Source organism: Macrobrachium nipponense, chromosome 16, assembly GCF_015104395.2.
Source record: "Macrobrachium nipponense isolate FS-2020 chromosome 16, ASM1510439v2, whole genome shotgun sequence".
Lineage (NCBI taxonomy): Eukaryota > Metazoa > Arthropoda > Malacostraca > Decapoda > Palaemonidae > Macrobrachium > Macrobrachium nipponense.
The window spans coordinates 79,516,317-79,533,797 of record NC_087209.1 but is presented as its reverse complement, the minus strand read 5'-3'; the positions used below and the strand labels follow the sequence as shown (position 1 = coordinate 79,533,797).

The following is a 17,481-nucleotide window of genomic DNA, read 5'->3' as shown; positions in this document are numbered from 1 at the left end:
GAATGACCTCATGGGTCCCAGTGCTTGTCCTTTGGCCTAACTTCTATACTATTCAATAAAGGGTGAAATTAGCGGAATGGCAAAAAAATAACAGGAAATGGTTGGGCAAACGATGTTTAAGACAAAGGAAATAAGTACAATAAGAAAAGTACCCATCTGGATGCTGTGGGGTAGATGAGAGGATGAATTTAGTAATGTGTATACTAAATCTAACAGACGCCAAAAGAGATGCTGATGTCAACGGGAAGAAATGGGGTGAAGAAGAACGTTGTGGCAGAAGGGAAGGCTTTGGAAGAGGTTGGAAATATTTGTTCCCTTGGGGACAAAGTGAACTGAACACACATGCATTTAGAGTAAAAAAAAAATTATTTGGCTAAACTCTGAAAAGGCTTAAAACAAACTGCTGAATACTTTTATATAAAAGTATCTCATCAGTAAACTGAGGTTTTGAAGAAGTGTGACTAGAATATATATAACATTATTAATATATATATATTATATATATATTATATCTATATATATATATATATATATATATATATATATAATTATATCTATATATATATATATAGATATATATATTATATATATATATTATAATAATATATATATATATATATATTGAATTTGCAGTAAATAGTCAGAGGCTACAGAGTGTTAGTGTTATGTCACCTTTGTTGCTATAACAATATTAAAAAACAAAACAAAAAAAGTCTAAAGAAAAGGCTGATGCTGCGGTAACGATACAGACGTGACATACATAGGATGTTCATATGATGCTGTTTTGATCGCATAACGCATCATTATTTCAGAGAAAACCAGGAGGACTTAAGGACGTAGTACTGAATTGGACGAACATCCAAATAAATGTATGCTTCTTTAGGAAATACTTAAATATGGTAGTTTAATGGATGTATGCTTCCTTAGGAAATGTTAAATAATGATAAAATTTGAATTTTTTTTAAAATGATGCTTCTTTAGGAAATGCTTAAATATGGATAGTTTAGAATTTTTTTGAAAATGTATGCTTCCTTAGGAAATGCTTAAATATGGATAGTTTAGAATTTTTTTTGAAAATGTATGCTTCCTTATGAAATGCTTAAATATGGATAGTTTAGAAGTTTTTAAAAACATTCACTCACGATAATAAACTACTATAACAGTCTTTTTATTAGTCTGCCAATGAATTAAATGAAGAAGTTATAAGAATGAATTGGCAAAGCAGCAGAATAAAAACTTAAAATATAGGAGACCCTGACCATTCAATAGGTTACCCAGTAGCTAAAGACATATAGCCATTCAAAACACAGTTATGGAACGGAAGAAGAGGCTTTTTAAGAAAAATATATATAAGTCTTGGCATGAGAACTAAATGAGGGACGACCTGTTGACTTTCAAAAATAGATAAAGATGTATGTTCGCGGTATATGGTAAAATTTGGGGCCAGACAATGCAATTCTTTATTTATTTTTTTTTATATTATTCTGATTGTTAGAATATATGTTCTACATTAAAATATTTTTCTTTCAACTGATTCAATATTTAAAAGACCAGTCTCAATTCATGGTCGTTCTCTATGTTATGAATATCCTCATGTCCTGTTTCTTTTTTTTTCTTGGCATGATTGGTTTATTCGTAATGTTTGCTCCTTGATAAGATTTTACATCTGTTCTCAGTTGAATCACAACCCTTTCATCATTATTTCGGATATAGGATGTACCGTTTTTGTGGTGTGTTGGAGGGAGGTTTGTAACTTTATGGTTCTTTACCATTTTTTGTCTGTTACCGTATGGCACCAAAGCAGGTCAAGATTTCCCCATATTGCTATACCGCCACAAGGTTCACGCATATGTATTGCTGAAACCATAAGGAACTATTAAAAGGCATCAATACCTAGGGCTTTCGTGTATTTTAAGATGTAAAGTTTTATCTATCATCCATCTCGCTTGATTTTAGCATTGATACTATCCTGCTTGAAGTCTCTTTTATCTTTCACCCTAACTTTTAGAGAAGGGTTCTTGTCTTTTTTGTTTATTTTCTTAGAAATTCACCTAAACTTCATCTTTTATATATGGCGTCTGTTATCTTAGCCTTTTGGGTTCCTCTTTTCTTTTCATCAATTATGAATTTTCTTTTTCACCTGTTTTCAGTAATTTTGTCACTTTCTTGTGTTTGGACAGTTGACGGTTAAGTCGGCCGACGTCTTGACTCATCATAGGACTTTGGGTTTGCATTAAACTAATGACGGTCCATCCTCCTATTCATCGTTATTCCCCACAAGTGCATTAACATCAAAGTCATGCTCGGCCACTTTCTTTCGCATGGAGCTCACACGCGTGAGATCCCGTGGTGATACAAGGTCAGCTCAATATAACAACTTCCAGTGTTCAAGGCTGAAGCAACAACCAAGATATTTTGTATTCCAAGCTGATCTCGTTAGGAAATCCTTCATGCGTTTCAAGATGTTAAATTCAAGAAAGTGAACTCGTGCTTTACACAAGTAAGATATATATATATATATATATATATATATATATATATAATATATATATATATATATTAATAATGTCTGTATAATACGTGTATATATACAGTATATATATATATATACGTATATATATATACATATATACATATATATATAATATATATAGTATATATATTTATATATATATATCTATATATATAAATTTATATATGCTATATACGTATATATATATATATATATATATATATATAGTATATATATATATATATACACTATATATATATATAATATATATATATATATATATATATATAATATATATATATTATATAATATATATATATTATATATGTATATATATATATATATATATAATATATATATATATATTATATATATATATATATATATGTGTGTGTGTGTGTGTGTGTGTGTGTGTATGTCACGTTTTAAGTGTATATGCAGTTACATACGAGTTACTTGGAGAGATTTTTGGTATTCATGAAATTCAGCAACGTTGCCCTCTCCCCAATAGATTACAGCAGCACTCCTGTCAGACTTCTCATTTCTAAACATTGGTGTGATTGTATAAGTATCTAACCCAAATAGAGATTTAAAGGCCATTTTCTAGAAAAAGAATCGCATCCGACAACGGAATGCGTTTATAGAGACTCTGGAGCATCCGATCTCTCATATGCGAGCCAGGCTCTGACGCTTATACTAGTAGTTGTTTCCTTACAGTAATGTGTATATGTTTGTGTTTATCTCTCCCGAACAGAGCGACGACTCAAGGTCTTTCTTAAGATACCATTTCCATTTTGTTGGTCACAGTACACGACCTAATTTTCTCGACAGGTGTCTGAAAATGTAGAGATGTGTTAAATAGGCAAGTGAAATGAAAGATATGGCGGAGAGGGTTGCAGCCACCACCACCAACCCTAATGTTGAGGCATTAGTAACTGGACCCGTTCTGTTTTCGTCTGTAACGCCTGCAGTCGTCAATTTAACGACTACGGGAGGACCACCTACCTCAACCACTGCTGTACCGGATAACAGTTCCACCACGGAAATACCCCCTACGGAAGAAGATGGCTTTTGCAAGCTTGTGCTGTACATGGAGATTGCAGACTCGAGGTTGGTATAGGCTACCTACCTACGGGAGCTTTCGGGGCTTCCCGCCCCCCTTTCGGGACCCGATTTCGACTCTGACGGGAAAACAAAATATTGTTCTTCCGAAACACATGATGCCTTTTGGCCAGACCACTAGACTGCCTGTTCGGCAATGGGCTTTCTTCTGTGTTCCCCTGGGAGTGTATAGCCTACCTAACCTTAGGGGTAAAACTTTACTTGAGTTACGCGGCCTGATTCCCGCTTGGGACAGGTTCCTCATACATAAATGGACATAATCTTTCCTATAGTAATGCTAGGACCTGACCTAAACCAGTTCTTACCTACCTAACCTAACTTTGGGCGACATACTCTGACCTGGCTGGCGGTGGGGGGCGGGACCTGGACCCTCCCAAATAAGTCAGTCACCTGTCCTGATTGGCAACTGGCGGGAATCAGGCCGCACAACTAGAGTAAAGTTTTACTGCTTTAGGTAGTAAATTAACCCTACAATAGGTACATTAAATTAATAAATTAGTTTTTCGTCGTAGACAGTGACCATTGACTAGACTGTCCTAATAGTCTAGCTGGTATTATTTTACTTTGAATCATTTGCAGGAATATCTACTAGGGTAAATGACCGAGCGGCGACACAGTGGCCACTGGTCCTGGAATGCGGCCACCTTCCCGAAAAAGTACTTGAATTCGCTTTCATGAGCATCAGTCAAGAGTTGTGGCCCATAGTGGCAGCACACCAAGACCTCCTATGATTCCACTTGAAGTAGGGTAAACAACCGCATGGACTGGCCCAACACACCGACGGTCACGGCTGGACACCCTCCGAAAAAGTACTTATAACGCGTCCTGACACCGGAGATGGTCATCAGTCGCGACTTGTTGTTGGTGAGAGACGCAGCTAAAGACCTCTACTCTCCTTTCGAAGGAAGTATTCTCTTCAAAGATAGGAATTAAGGCCAAATTTAAAGCTTTAAACAGAGGGTAGTGAAAAGGGTGGCCAATGCAGTGCAAACTTCACCAAAACGCTTTCAAAATTTTTACCTATAATTAAATAACTTAGAAGATTGACGCCATCTTGATGTTTGTGGAGTCGCTTGTGTCAACAAACTTCCCGTTTCCTGTGATAAATCCGCACACCACGTGTACCCATAGACGCTGGGGCACTTTCATCACAACAATCGGAAAACGGTCCCTGGCCACTACGTTTTTAAGGAAACTACTGTTTTGGTAGAAGAAGTACGATGAAGCGTGCTCTAGATAATTATTTAAATAATAGTAAAACATAAATATTTTACATATTTATGATGATTAATTTGAAAATATTCGTTATTGAAAAATTAACTCTATTTCTGACTCAAATTTAAGTAATTATTTTTCCGAATTAGAACGTTCTTCTAAGCCCTGTATTATGACGTCACGACATCTTGACTTTTGTACCTCTTGTAAATGAATTGCTATACTCAACTTTCTTGCAGAACGGTTTACCAGTTATTCATGCAGATTGTTATCAGCTATTCATGTAATTGTTATAATCGTAATGCGCAATATATCTTTATTATTTACTTTTTGGATATATGAAGATTTTTACTGCCGGATTACCGCCATAGTATGACGCAATCGCTTTCGCTCCTTGGGCCTCTGTCTGTTTTCGCACCATAAGAAATTAATGGGGCTGAATTTGCAATGACCAGAAAGTCGTTAAAAAGGAGGAAAGTTTTTTAGCATTGAGGAGCATTTGTTTTGATTGGGAAAAATACAATTGTCCGATACGTAATACAAACCATCGGTCCTTTAACAATAGGAAGTAGCTAGCGGCAGCTGGAATGGTCGTAAGCTTCGAACAAGGGGAGAACGGTAGTTAACTGCTTGTCCGATCGTCGCGCGGGAGGTAAACGAATCACTTTTGCTTTCGGCCGTGTGAGGATAGGACGTGCTCGTCATCGCTCTGCCCGCTTTGTCGTTTGCTTTGAGTATCAGCCCTCTTTTTCCTAGTGTAATTGAGAGTATATGATTGTAAGTACTTTGGCATTTCTTTTTTCATTGCAATAATGAGTGATCAAGAAATGGAGATTTCGCCGCGCCCCCCAGTCGCCCGTAGAGTGTGTCCCGGGCTGGAGGGGCGTAGATGCGGCGGATTCAGATCATTTGTGGATGTGGATCCACACGAAGTTTGTACTCGTTGTCGAGGGCGAGAATGCTCCCGCAACGAGCCATGTATAACATGTATGAATTGGTCCGAGGCGCAGTGGGTTCTGTACGAGGGCAGGAAGAGACTTAGGCTGCCAAAGAAGTCATCGGAAAGTCCATAGTGACTCCTTTGGTAACGGACACTTTGTCTTCTTTCCTGCCCCTTGGCCAGCCCCCACGTTTCGCGCCTTCCCCTGCGGAGGGGGTCGCGGAGTCCTTCTCCTCTCTCGATCCGTCGAGTGTGGAGGAGGGCGCCCGCTACCCGGACGTCCAGTTGTATTCGGGGTCTTCCGTCCGCTCTGGGTGGGGTTCTTCTCCCCCCAGGCGCGAGGAAACCCCTCTGACTAACCCGACTGTTGCTTCCGCAGATGTGCCACCAGCGAAGGACGACCTGGGACAGGTGTGGGAGTCGCTGGGACTGCAGGGAGTGCCTAGTATCCAGGGGTTGATTCAGCGGTTGGCGGGGTCGGCAGTGGTCACTCATGGTACGGTAACCACTACCACTACCACCATATCTACACCAGCGTATGACATGCCACCGCACTTGGTGTATACACCACATGTAATGACGGTGACACCCACGGCTGCAATACACAAACCTATTACTGCCGTACCAAAGAGGACGGTGCCACCGCCACCTGGGTTCTTTGTGTTGCCGACCCCGGACTTCCGCTGCCCCAAAAGTACCCCCCTAGACCTGCCGCCAGTGCCGAGAATGACGGTAGCTGCCGACAGGACGCCTGGCTCTCCTGTGGTTCCTGCCGTGCCTGCCGTACCTGTTGCTGTCCCTGCTCCTCCTTCCTTTTCAGATAATGTGCATGCTGTTCCTGCTGTTCCTGGACCTGTTCCTGTCGTTCCTGCTGTTGGTGGTGCTGTTACAGTCTCAGGTCTTTCCGGACAGGTGCAGTCGGGCCCTGTTGCTTCGGCAACTGCCCCGGCTCCCTCCTGGATGGAAGACCTGACGTCTGTCCTGCGGAGCCTGGCGAAGAAGAAGAGGAAGAAGAGGAAGGTGTCGTCGTCGTCTTCTTCGTCGTCTTCGTCGTCTGCTGCCTCCTCTTCCCCTTCGACTTCTAAGGCTAACCAGCCGAAGAAGAAGAAGGCTGCCTCCTCCCCCCCTAAGAAGACTCCTTCGGGATCTTCTAAGGGCCCGTCTCGCTCAGGCGAGTCGGGGAGCTCTTCTGCTGGTCCTCCTGTTCCTTCGGAACGGGGGCCCGTCCTCTTCCTCTGCAAAGAAGAAGACGACGGGGACCAGAGGTGTACCAGCCTCGGCTGGTACGTCCTCACCTGGTGTTAGCGGTCCTGCCGCTAAATCAGGTTCCGTCTCGGCCGCTTCTCGTTCGCGAGAAGTACCGAGTGGACGCTCTTCCACGGGAGACCGTCCAGCCAAAGTCTTGACGTCCGAGCTCGCTCGCCGTCAAGACAGCGGCGCGGAGCAGAAGACTGGCGAGAGTCGTGCGCACGACTCTCGCCAGGCCAGTGGACGCTCTCGCAGCGACCAACTGGCTGCTCGGGTTGACGTGACGGTCGCTGACCAGCCACGGGTTGAGGCGAGGAAGGGGTCCCCGCGGCCGTCGGTACCAGCCACGGCTGGTACCAGCGGCTCCACGAACGCGCCGAGAGGACGCTGGCCGGTCTCGCCGCGACAGAGAGCCTAGCAGGTCACCTGACCGCCGCTCCCATAGGGACCGGGCGGAGACGGTAACCAGCAACAGCTCGCCTGACGCTAGAGATCAGCGTCGACGTTCTCAGCCGAGCCTCTCGCCCCAGGCGAGCGGCAAGGCTAGGCCTGCTGCTCGATCGCCACCGCGGGTTGACGATCAGCAGCAGCCCTCCACGCACGCTGGTCCTGCCAGCGAGCGACGGGGGAGCGCAGGTCTGCCTCTCCCGTACCTTCAACCTCCTCGGGCTACACCGGGAGGAGCGAGTACCGAGGAGTGATCACGAGAGGTGCGCCGCTCGCGATCCCGCTATGACGCCGTATGGCTCAGGCACGGTTTTAGGACCGACCAGAACATACGCGCAAGTAGTTGGAGGTGACCGTCAGGGGTCTGCCGCTGTTCCTCCTTCTGAAGGAGAAGTATCACGGGATCTGTTCTTGCTGGAGGGACTGGACGGTCCTACTCCACAAGACGCAGTCACTCCCGAGATACAGAGGAACTTTGCAGAGGTCATTAAGCTGACTCGTCAGCATAATGACCTTGCGGAAGGATCGCCGCTACCACGGCAGAGCCCACGTCCCGGCTCGAGTCATTTTGGGGTCCTAAGAGGGAACCCAAAATGATGGTGGGGTTACCGCGATCAGAGCTTGCAGACTCAGTCCTGGATCAAGTTGAGAATTCTCGTCTCAGGACGGGAGGATTCGCTGAAATCCGGACGGCTTCTAAGCTGCTTCCTCCTCCTCTACAGCGTCAGAGGCGATTCTACGTGCCTCCGGAAGACCCGATACTGCCGAAACAGGTTAACCGGAGTTAGCGAGGCTGACTCCAGGTGTGTCCCTTGCAGCAGCTCCTGTCGGAGAACCTCTGGTTTCTCCGCCAGCAGGAGGCACTTTGCCCTGGAATCTACCGCTATGGCAGCGTTTCCAGGCAGTCTCTTGGTTGGATTTGTGGTCCCTCACAATATCCAAAGTAGCGGCCGGCTCTGGGAGTTCTGCTCTCGAAGACGACGCTTCTTTCAGGAGACTGTGCCAGTCTGGAGGAAGAGCGATCTCTTACCTCGCCCATCAGACTGCTAACCTGTGGGCCAACTTGGTTCTTCGACGTAGGGACGCAGTCCTTACCCGAGTGACCAAGGGGGCCGGGCGTGAGGCGGCACTTGGGCTTCGCAATGGGACCAATTAGTAGTTCCCCAGCTCTCTTTCCCCTGGAGAGATGGGTGGACGCTGCGGTGGAAAGCGGCGCACTGATGACAGTGACCGCTTAGTTCACCAGGCAGTCTCGAAGGTTACTGGGCAATCTCGAGCGACTGCGGCCAAGCCAAAGAGCTTGGCTAGCGCTTCCACGGCGGCGAAGACGGTTGCACCGTCCAAGCCCCGTGTGAAGACTCCTGCTGTTTCGACGTCTGCTAAAGGAGGCCGTAATCAGTCCCTCCAACCCAACCTTTCCCGAGGAGGTGGTGGGAAGAAGTCGAAACGAGGAGGGAAACGCTAGGGACGGCGTTCCCCCTCACCTGCTGCCGGAAGTGGGGGTGCCTGGCGAGCCATTGGGCGACTTGGCAGCGCTACGGCGCCGAGAACTGGATAGTAGACGCCTTCGGGAGGGATATCTACTACCCTTCGAGTCTCGGCCCCCCTCATCTCCAAACCGGTCCATCTACAAACCTATGTCCGGGGATCATCAAAGGACAACGCTCTTCGACAGGAGATCAAGACCATGCTGGCGAAACGAGCTGTAGAAATCGTGGAGGACCAGTCACCGGGCTTTTACAGCCGCCTCTTCCTAGTGGAGAAGGCATCGGGGGGCTGGCGCTCCGGTGATAGACCTCTTCTCCCTGAACCGCTTCGTTCGCACGACGCGGTTCACGATGGAGTCGGCACGGCTCGGTGCTCGACTCGATCAGGGGGAACGATTTCATGCTTTCATGGACCTGAAGGACGCGTATTTTCAAATACCCATCCATCAGTCCTCCAGAAACAGTACCTCCGCCTTCAATCTTCGACGGGACGGTGTACCAATTCAGGGCACTTTGTTTCGGTCTCTCACCGCCCCACAGGTGTTCACGCGAGTGTTCACTCTGGTGTCAGCTTGGGCCCATTCGCACGGGATACGTCTTCTGAGTATCTCGACGATTGGCTAGTCCTGGCGAGCTCCCGCTCGCAGTTGCTGCAGGACAGAGATCAACTCCTCAAGTTTTGTCGCGATCTGGGGATCGTGATAAACTACGAGAAGTCCGATCTCGAACCCAAGCAGAAGATGAAGTACCTGGGTTATGCTGATAGACACGGTAGCAGGGCAGGTCTTTCCCGCAGACTTGCGTATCAGCAAATTCAGGGAGGCAGCCGGCCGGTTCCTGTCTCAGCAGGAACAGGCAGCACAGCAATGGCAAGTCGTGATCGGCCATCTATCGTCACTCGAGAAGTTAGTCCCTCACGGGCGTCTTCACCTGCGGTCTCTCCAGTGGAGGCTAAGGGAGAGTTGGTCTCAGGCCAAGGATCCTCCTTACTTTCCCGTGGCTCTCACGGACAAGGTAGAGGCAGGACCTAGCCTGGTGGCTCGACGACAAGAACCTCTTAAGAGGAGTGCCCATACGCACTCCCCCCCCGGAAATGCTTCTCTTCTCAGACGCATCGACCGAGGGATGGGGCGCACACCTGGAGGAGTTGCTGACTGCAGGTGGTGTGGGGACCATCACGAAAAGCACCTTCACATCAATGTCCTGGAACTCAAGGCGGCGTTCAACGCTCTCCGAGAATTTCAGGACCGCTTGGTGGGACACTCAGTGGTGTTGATGTGCGACAACACCACAGTAGTGGCATATGTCAACAAGCAGGGGGGCTAGTGTCTCTTCCGCTCCATCAGTTGACGGTGCAGGTGCACGAGTGGGCCACGGCTCACTCGATAGAAGCTGTCAGCACGCTACATTCCAGGCAAGAGGAATGTAGTAGCGGACAAGCTCAGCCGTCGGGATCAGGTGATAGGGACCGAATGGTCTCTACACCAAGACGTGGCGGAAAGGCTCTTCAACCTGTGGGGGCGACCGGTCGTGGACCTGTTCGCTACCCGGCACAACAGAAAACTTCAGGTTTTCTTTTCGGCCGTGCCGGACCCATGGGCAGCTGCAGAGGACGCTCTCCAACACCCCTGGGACAACCTCTTCGCCTACGCCTTTCCTCCCTTCTGTCTGATTCGGAAAGTGATCAGTCGAGCGCTGGTCACTCCCAATCTCAGAATGATCCTGGTGGCTCCCAAACGGCCTCAAGCCGTTTGGTATCCGGACCCTGCTGGCTCTTCTTGCGGACGCATCGAGAGAGCTACCCAATTGGCACAACCTTCTAGCCCAGCCAACACCGTAGAACGGTACCACCTAGCAGTCCAGTCCCTTCAACTTCACGGCTGGCTGTTATCCACCATCTCTTGCGAACGAGAGGCTTTTCTCGTAGCGCAGCAACAGAGATGGCTGGACACGTCCGACAGGTCCTCTGCAGCTGTGTACCAGGGGAAGTGGGCCGTCTTCTGTGGTTGGTGTCGTAGACAGGGTCTGTCTCCTCTCAGAGCCAACTCTTCAGCAGGTAGCGGATTTCCTCGTGTTTCTTCGCCGAGAGAAGCTCCTCTCAGTACCCACAGTTAAAGGATATAGAGCCGCCCTGGCTCTCGTCCTAAACTGAGGGGACTGGACATCTCGAACTCGTTCGAGATCTCCTTGCTAATGAGGAGTTCGAAAGGTCTTGCCCCACCCAGGGAACTCAGGCCCCTGCGTGGGATGTGACTCTCGTCCTTAGGAGTTTGACTCGAAGACCCTTCGAGCCACCCTCCGAGAGTCGTCAGACAGGGATCTGACCCTCAAGACCCTCTTCTTGCTGGCCCTGGCATCGCGAAGAGAGTAGGGGAACTACATGGTCTTTCTTATGATGTTAAACACACCAGAGGCTGGGGATCTGTGACGCTCGATTTCGTCCCGAACTTCGTAGCCAAGACTCAGAATCCGTCGATCCTGACGACAGGTTCGAGTCTTTCACGATTCCCTCCCTTCTGGACTTCACCGATAACGATGCGGATGAGATGCTGCTTATCCTTGTGGGGCGCTACGCTATCTGAAGAGAACTCGACACCTCAAGGCCTGAGTGTCGACGCCTCTTCGTTAGCACTGGTTTTACCAAGAAAGAAGTTTCCAAGAACACGTCTTTTCTTTCTGGCTGCGTGAGGTGATCAGGAGAGCGTACGAGGCTGATGTAGCGACGACATCCGTACGCTCCGACCGAGGAGCCCACGAAGTCAGAGGTATCGACCCTCCTTAGCGTTCCGTAAGAACTTCTCGTGGCGCAGGTCCCCTGAAGGCAGGTGTCTGGGCCAACCAGACCACCTTCACGTCCTTCTACTTCGGGATATTGCCCACAAGTCCTTGGATACTTTTTCCTTGGGACCTGTGGTGGCTGTTCAACACGTTGTGTAAGCTTACCAGCACCCGAGCAGGCAGAACAGCATCGATTCCTGGTATTGACTGGGGAGAATGAATGAATGCGAAATGAGAGTGTGACTGGCTTCTCTTCACCATCTTTCTCTACCTCTATCTGTGGGCAGAGGGATACAGTCGTTTACCACGCTGGAAGGGAGTCAGATGCAGGTAAGCTACTCGAACCGAGCTCCATCCTATCTCTTTAACTAGAGATAGGAGTGTATATCCACCACTTCCTCCAACAAGGGGGAGGAAGTGGATGCCTACATGAGACAAACCCATTACTTTATATTTGCTCATGTACAGGAAAAGTTCTTACAATGCTGGTACGAAGAGATACGCTTGCCTCTCTCTTAGTACTCGGCCCAGAGGTCTGACCATTGATCCTGCGGTGCACACCCCGATCAATCGGACAGAGGCTTGGATCCCTCCCTCGCTCTTACGACCAGGGAGGCATTCCAGGGATGGACGAACACCAGTCTGTTCATCAAAGACTCAGTTGTTCCGATACGTAATACAAACCCTCGGTCCTTTAACAATAGGAAGGTAACTAGCGGCAGCTGGGACGGTCGTAAGCTTCGAACAAGGGGAGAACGGTAGTTAACTGCTTGTCCGATCGTGCGCGCGCCCGCGCGCCCGAGAGGTGAAGAATCACTTTTGCTTTCGGCCGCGGGTGTGAAGGACGTGTTCGTCATCGCTCTCTGCCCGCTTCATCGTCGTATGCTTTGTTTATATGTGTTTTCTACTAATGGTTGGTTTGACTTGAAAATGAAACTGTAAGTACACTGTTTTCATTTTCATTACTTAATTATGAATCAACATGGAGCTATCGCCGTAGAGACGGCGATTTCCGCTCTTTTCATGAATGAACCCTGAATTATGTCTCGGTGCGAGGGCGGGCGCACTCGCGCCCGAGTCATGTATTTTGCGAAAGTGTGTAATTGAAAGATGTAAGTACTCTTTTTCATTATATTTTTGCCCTGTGCGTTCGTTGCCGAGAGCTTGATTGCGCTCGGCAAGAGCCTCTTATTTTGTATGATAGAATGCAATGAAAGTGATTCGCAATGCAGTTTTCTTTTCATTTTCATTTATTAATTGCATCAAATTTAATTTTGGATCAATTTCCGCTCTTACCCGGGAATTAATCCTTACGATTTATTGCTGTGAAAGTGAAAATAGCAAGTGCAGTATTGTTCATTTTCATATATATTTATGATAGCATCATATTATTATGGATCAAGTTTCCGCTCTTACCGGGAATTGATTTTTTCCCTCTTTAAGTTCTATGAAGTGAATCGCAAGTGCAGTATTCTGTTTCATTTTCATATTACTTTTCACTGCTGTGCGGGGGTAGGGGAAGCGAAGGTCTGCCAGGAAGTCGTCGGAAAGCTCTCCCGCGACTCCCCTTGGTATCCGATTCTTCGTCTTCTTTCCTGCCCCCCCGCTCAGCTTCCTCGTATTTTGTTTTTGGGGTCTTCCTTCCGTTCGGGGTGGGGCATGTCTCCCCCCCCCGTGCGTGAGGGAAACCCCTCTTACTAATCTGTCTGTGCTACCGCAGGTGCTACAGCCGTGGGAGACGACCTTGGACAGGTATGGACCACTGCGGCTGCAGGGCGTGCCTAGCATCCACGATCTGCTGCAGAGTCTAGCGAGGTCTGGGGCGGTGACCTTTGGAGTGGTCTCCACTACAACTTCACGGCCGCCTTATGCTGCTTTGCCCCCCGCTGGTCTACACTCCCCATGCTGTGTCGGTGACGCCGTCTGCCGCTTCTAGGGCCGGTCGACGCCGTACCGAGGAGGGGTATGCCGCCGTCGCCTGTTTTTTCTTCGTGTTCCTGCCCCAGACTTCCGCTGTTCCAGCAGCTCGCCCCTGGACCGGCCGCCAGTACCACGCTGGCTGCCGATGATTCTACGAGGCGATGGCTGGGCCTGCCGTACCTGTCGCTGATGTGGTTCCCGCTACTGGCTTGGCTGTCCCTTCTGTGTTTACCGCTACCGCTGTTCCTGCGCTCCTGAGCTGGTTGCTGTTCCTGTCGCTCCTGGTTCCTGCGCCTGTCCATGCTGGTCCTGCCCAATGGTGTGTCTTCCCCAGACCCAGGTCCTTCCGGACAGGTGCAGTCGGGCCGTGTTGCTTCGGCAATAGGCCCGACTCCGGCCTGGATGGAGGACCTGACGACTGTCCTGCGTGAGCTGACGAAGAAGAGGAAGGTGTCATCTTCGTCTGTTGCGCCTCTTCCCCTTCGACTTCTAAGGCCCCAATAAGCGAAGAAGAAGAAGGCTGCCTCCCCCACCCCCCCCTAAGAAGTATCCTTCGGGGAAATTTCCCCCCATAAGGGGGTCCCGGTCCCACCCGGTGGGACGGGGGGTCCTTCTGCTGGGGTCCTCCTGCTCCTTCGGGAGCGGGGCCGTCTCCCCTTCGTAAAGGAAGAGATAGACGGGGACCAGAGGAGTATCGGTTAGCTTTGGTACAATTCCTCGCCTGGTGCTAGCGGGCGATGCGCTACGCCAGGTTCCGGCTCGGTCTCTCGTTCGCGGGAGATCCCGAGTGTACGCTCTCCCTCGGGAGACCGTGCAGCCAAAGTTTCGGCGCCAGAGTTCGCTCGGCGCCAAGACCACGGCACGGAGCAGAAGGCTGGCGAGAACCGCTCAGGTGACTCTCGCCAGGCAGTGGCCGCTCTCGCAGCGACCAGCTGGTAACCGGGTTTTGTTATTCCCCCTAAGAAGACTCCTTCGGGAACTTCGAAGGGCTCGTCACATTCCGGTGTGACGGGGGGGTTCTTCTGCTGGTCCTCCTGTTCCTTCGGGAACGGGGGCCCGTCTCCCCTTCTGAGAAGAAGAGAAGGAAGGGGACCAAGGGCCAGTGTGCTGGCTACCGTGTGGTACACCCTCGCCATGGTCTTGGCAGCTCTGCTGCTAAGCCAGGTACCGGCTCGGTTTCTCGTCCGCGAGAAGTTCCGAGTGTACGATCTCCTTCGGGTGACCGTGCAGCCAAAGTTAAGACGCCTGGAGTTCGCTCAGCGTCATGACCGAGGCACGGAGCAGAAGACTGTCGAGAGCCGCTCAGGTGACTCTCGCCAGGCCAGCGGCCGCTCTCGCAGCGACCAGCCGGTACCTCGGGTGGACGTGACGGTCTCTGACCGGCCACGGTTTAAGGCTGGAAGAGGTCCCCCAGGTCCCCTCGACGACGGTACCAGCCTCGGCTGGTACCAGCGGTTTGACGTGCCGCGAGGACGCTCACCGGTCTCACGGCGAAAGCGAGCTCTGCAGGTCACCTGACCGCCGCTCCCACAAGGGACCGGGCGAATACGGTGACCAGCAGCAGCTCGTCTGACGCACGGGACCGGGGTCGACGTGCTCAGTCGAGCCGCTCACCACAGGTGAGCGGCACGGCCAGGCCTGCAGATCGATCCCCACCGCGGGTTGGTGATCGGCTGCAGCCCCCCACGTACGCTGGTCCTGCCAGCGAGCGGGGGGGGGAGCGTTTCAGGTCTGTCTCTCCACTACCTTCAACTTCCTCGGGCTACACCGGGAAGAGCGAGGTAGATAGGAGTGATCGTGAGAGGGTGCGCCGCTCACGATCCCGTCACGACGCCGCACGTGCCACGTATGGTCTTAGGACCAACCAGGACGTACGCGCAAGTGATTGGAGGCGACCGTCAGGGGGAGAGGGGGTAGCGTCAGTTCTGTCTCTCCGATACCTTCAACTTCTCGGCATACGCCAGGAAGAGCGAGGTATATAGGAGTGATCGTGAGAGATGCGCCGCTCACGATCCCGTCACGACGCCGCACGTGCCAGGTTGGTCTTAGGACCAACCAGGACGTACGCGCAAGTGATTGGAGGCAACCGTCAGGGATCTGTTGCTGGTCCTTCTTCTGAAGGAGGAGGGTCCTGGGAGCTGCTCTTGTTGGAGGGACTGGACGGTCCTACTCCTCAAGACGCTTGTAACTTCCGAGATTCAGAGTAACTTTACCCAGGTTATTGCACTGATTCGTCAGCACAACGACCGGGGGGAAGGATCGCCGCTCCCACCAGCAGAGCCCATGTCTCTGCTCGAGTCGTTTTGGGGCCCGAGAGGGAGGGAACCCAAACCGACGGTGGGTATGCCGCGATCGGAGCTTGCCGATTCTGTCTTGAACCAGAGTCTCTCGTCTCCGGACAAGAAGGCTCTCTCAGTTCTGGCCGGTCGATCAAGCTACTTCCACCTCCTCTACTGCGACAGCGGCGTTTCTACGTGTCTTCGGACACCGTATTTAAATACTCCTTCGGTCCTCCTGAGAGGTTTCGACCTCGACGAGGACTGGAATGAGTCGGAGGACGGTATCGGCTCGCCTCCTGTCAGGTGTCGATCAGCCCCACCCAGACGACGTTCACAGTGGCGGCAGACCCTTACCTACAGTGAGAGTTCGTAACCCTCCTCGGGGGAAAACGTTTTCTCCTGACGATAACGTTTTCCCAGACTCTGAGAGGCCATCGCCGCAAGGCGATGGCTGCTCCTACTCTTCTCCAACTGCTAGTTCCACTCGGGAAGGCGAGCGAGTATCCAATTCCTCCCCATTCCCTCTCTCCTTACGGCTACGAGGGAAAGGGGAAGGATCCTACAGAGTTTTCTCTGTAGGATCCCACGTTGGGGACTGCGCTACCAGGGGGGACCTTCGGTTCCTACCTGACGTAAGCCCCGGTCGTTGAGGAGGGATCCTGCCCCATTCTCGATTTCTACGGGAATCGAGAGGACCACCAGCCGATATCGTTTGACGAATTCGGTGGGGGTTTCGCAGACTGCTTAAAATTCTACGGAATTTCTAGCGCATTCAGAGTGTTAAGAGTTTCTTACGATCTCCAAACACTTAGGCGAGACCACGGTCCAAAGTGAGCGAGACGAGAATCCCCGATATGTTACACGATAATCGGAACCTCGCCTATGCTCGAATTCCTGGAATTTCTAGCATTAGGAAGAAGACTGCTGCTGAAAGAAGACTATCTCACAGTAGGCGACCAACCTGGATAGAGAAGAACGGACGGGAATGATCCAGTTTGGCTGGAACTATCGTCTTAGTATTCTGTTCACCATTGAAGCTTTCCTTCGAGGAAGACTTCTCCTTCACTCTCTTTAATAGAGAACGAAGGTGGTCGATCTCCAATCCTTATTTTGTTTTCTTGAAGGAAAAACAAAGAATTTAGGTGGATGAGATCGTTGTTCAGAATCCTACAAATATACTACGTATATTAACCTCGCGACATGATTCTGCTAAGCAGTTGAATGGTCCGAGGGGTAGGCGCATATCCTCCTGGTTATTCTACGGATTGCGACTTAGACGAAAAGTATTCTAATTGAACTGCAACCCGGGTTGCCTGCAACCTCCCAGGAGTTTCCAGTTTCAATTTTTATATACTTATGGTGTTGTCACAACAACACCATTTAAGCTTTTATATTTACCGAAATTCGTTTCGCTTAAATATAATTGCTCGAGCATATCTTTTTATGCTCGTTGGTTCTAGCCGAACGCATTCCTTCGTGGAAAGGATTACTTGGCAACTCAGGATGACGAGTCAGCGACAGCTACTGCGTATT

At 49.7% G+C, this 17,481-nt stretch overlaps 1 protein-coding gene across 2 annotated transcripts in view; it reads left to right on the top strand.

The window, feature by feature from the left end:
• Nucleotides 1-2,266: 2,266 nt before the first annotated feature.
• Nucleotides 2,267-17,481, top strand: part of LOC135195842 (transmembrane protein adipocyte-associated 1-like) — a 99,204-nt gene continuing 83,989 nt past the window's right edge. The window contains exon 1 of one of the 2 annotated variants that reach the window (XM_064222360.1): nt 2,267-2,359. In XM_064222360.1, the coding sequence (XP_064078430.1) occupies nt 2,322-2,359 (38 nt within the window). In that variant the 5' untranslated portion in view covers nt 2,267-2,321. Of the gene's footprint in view, nt 2,360-3,189; nt 3,623-17,481 lie in introns of those variants that run through there. The other variant, XM_064222359.1, reaches the window with a different exon arrangement.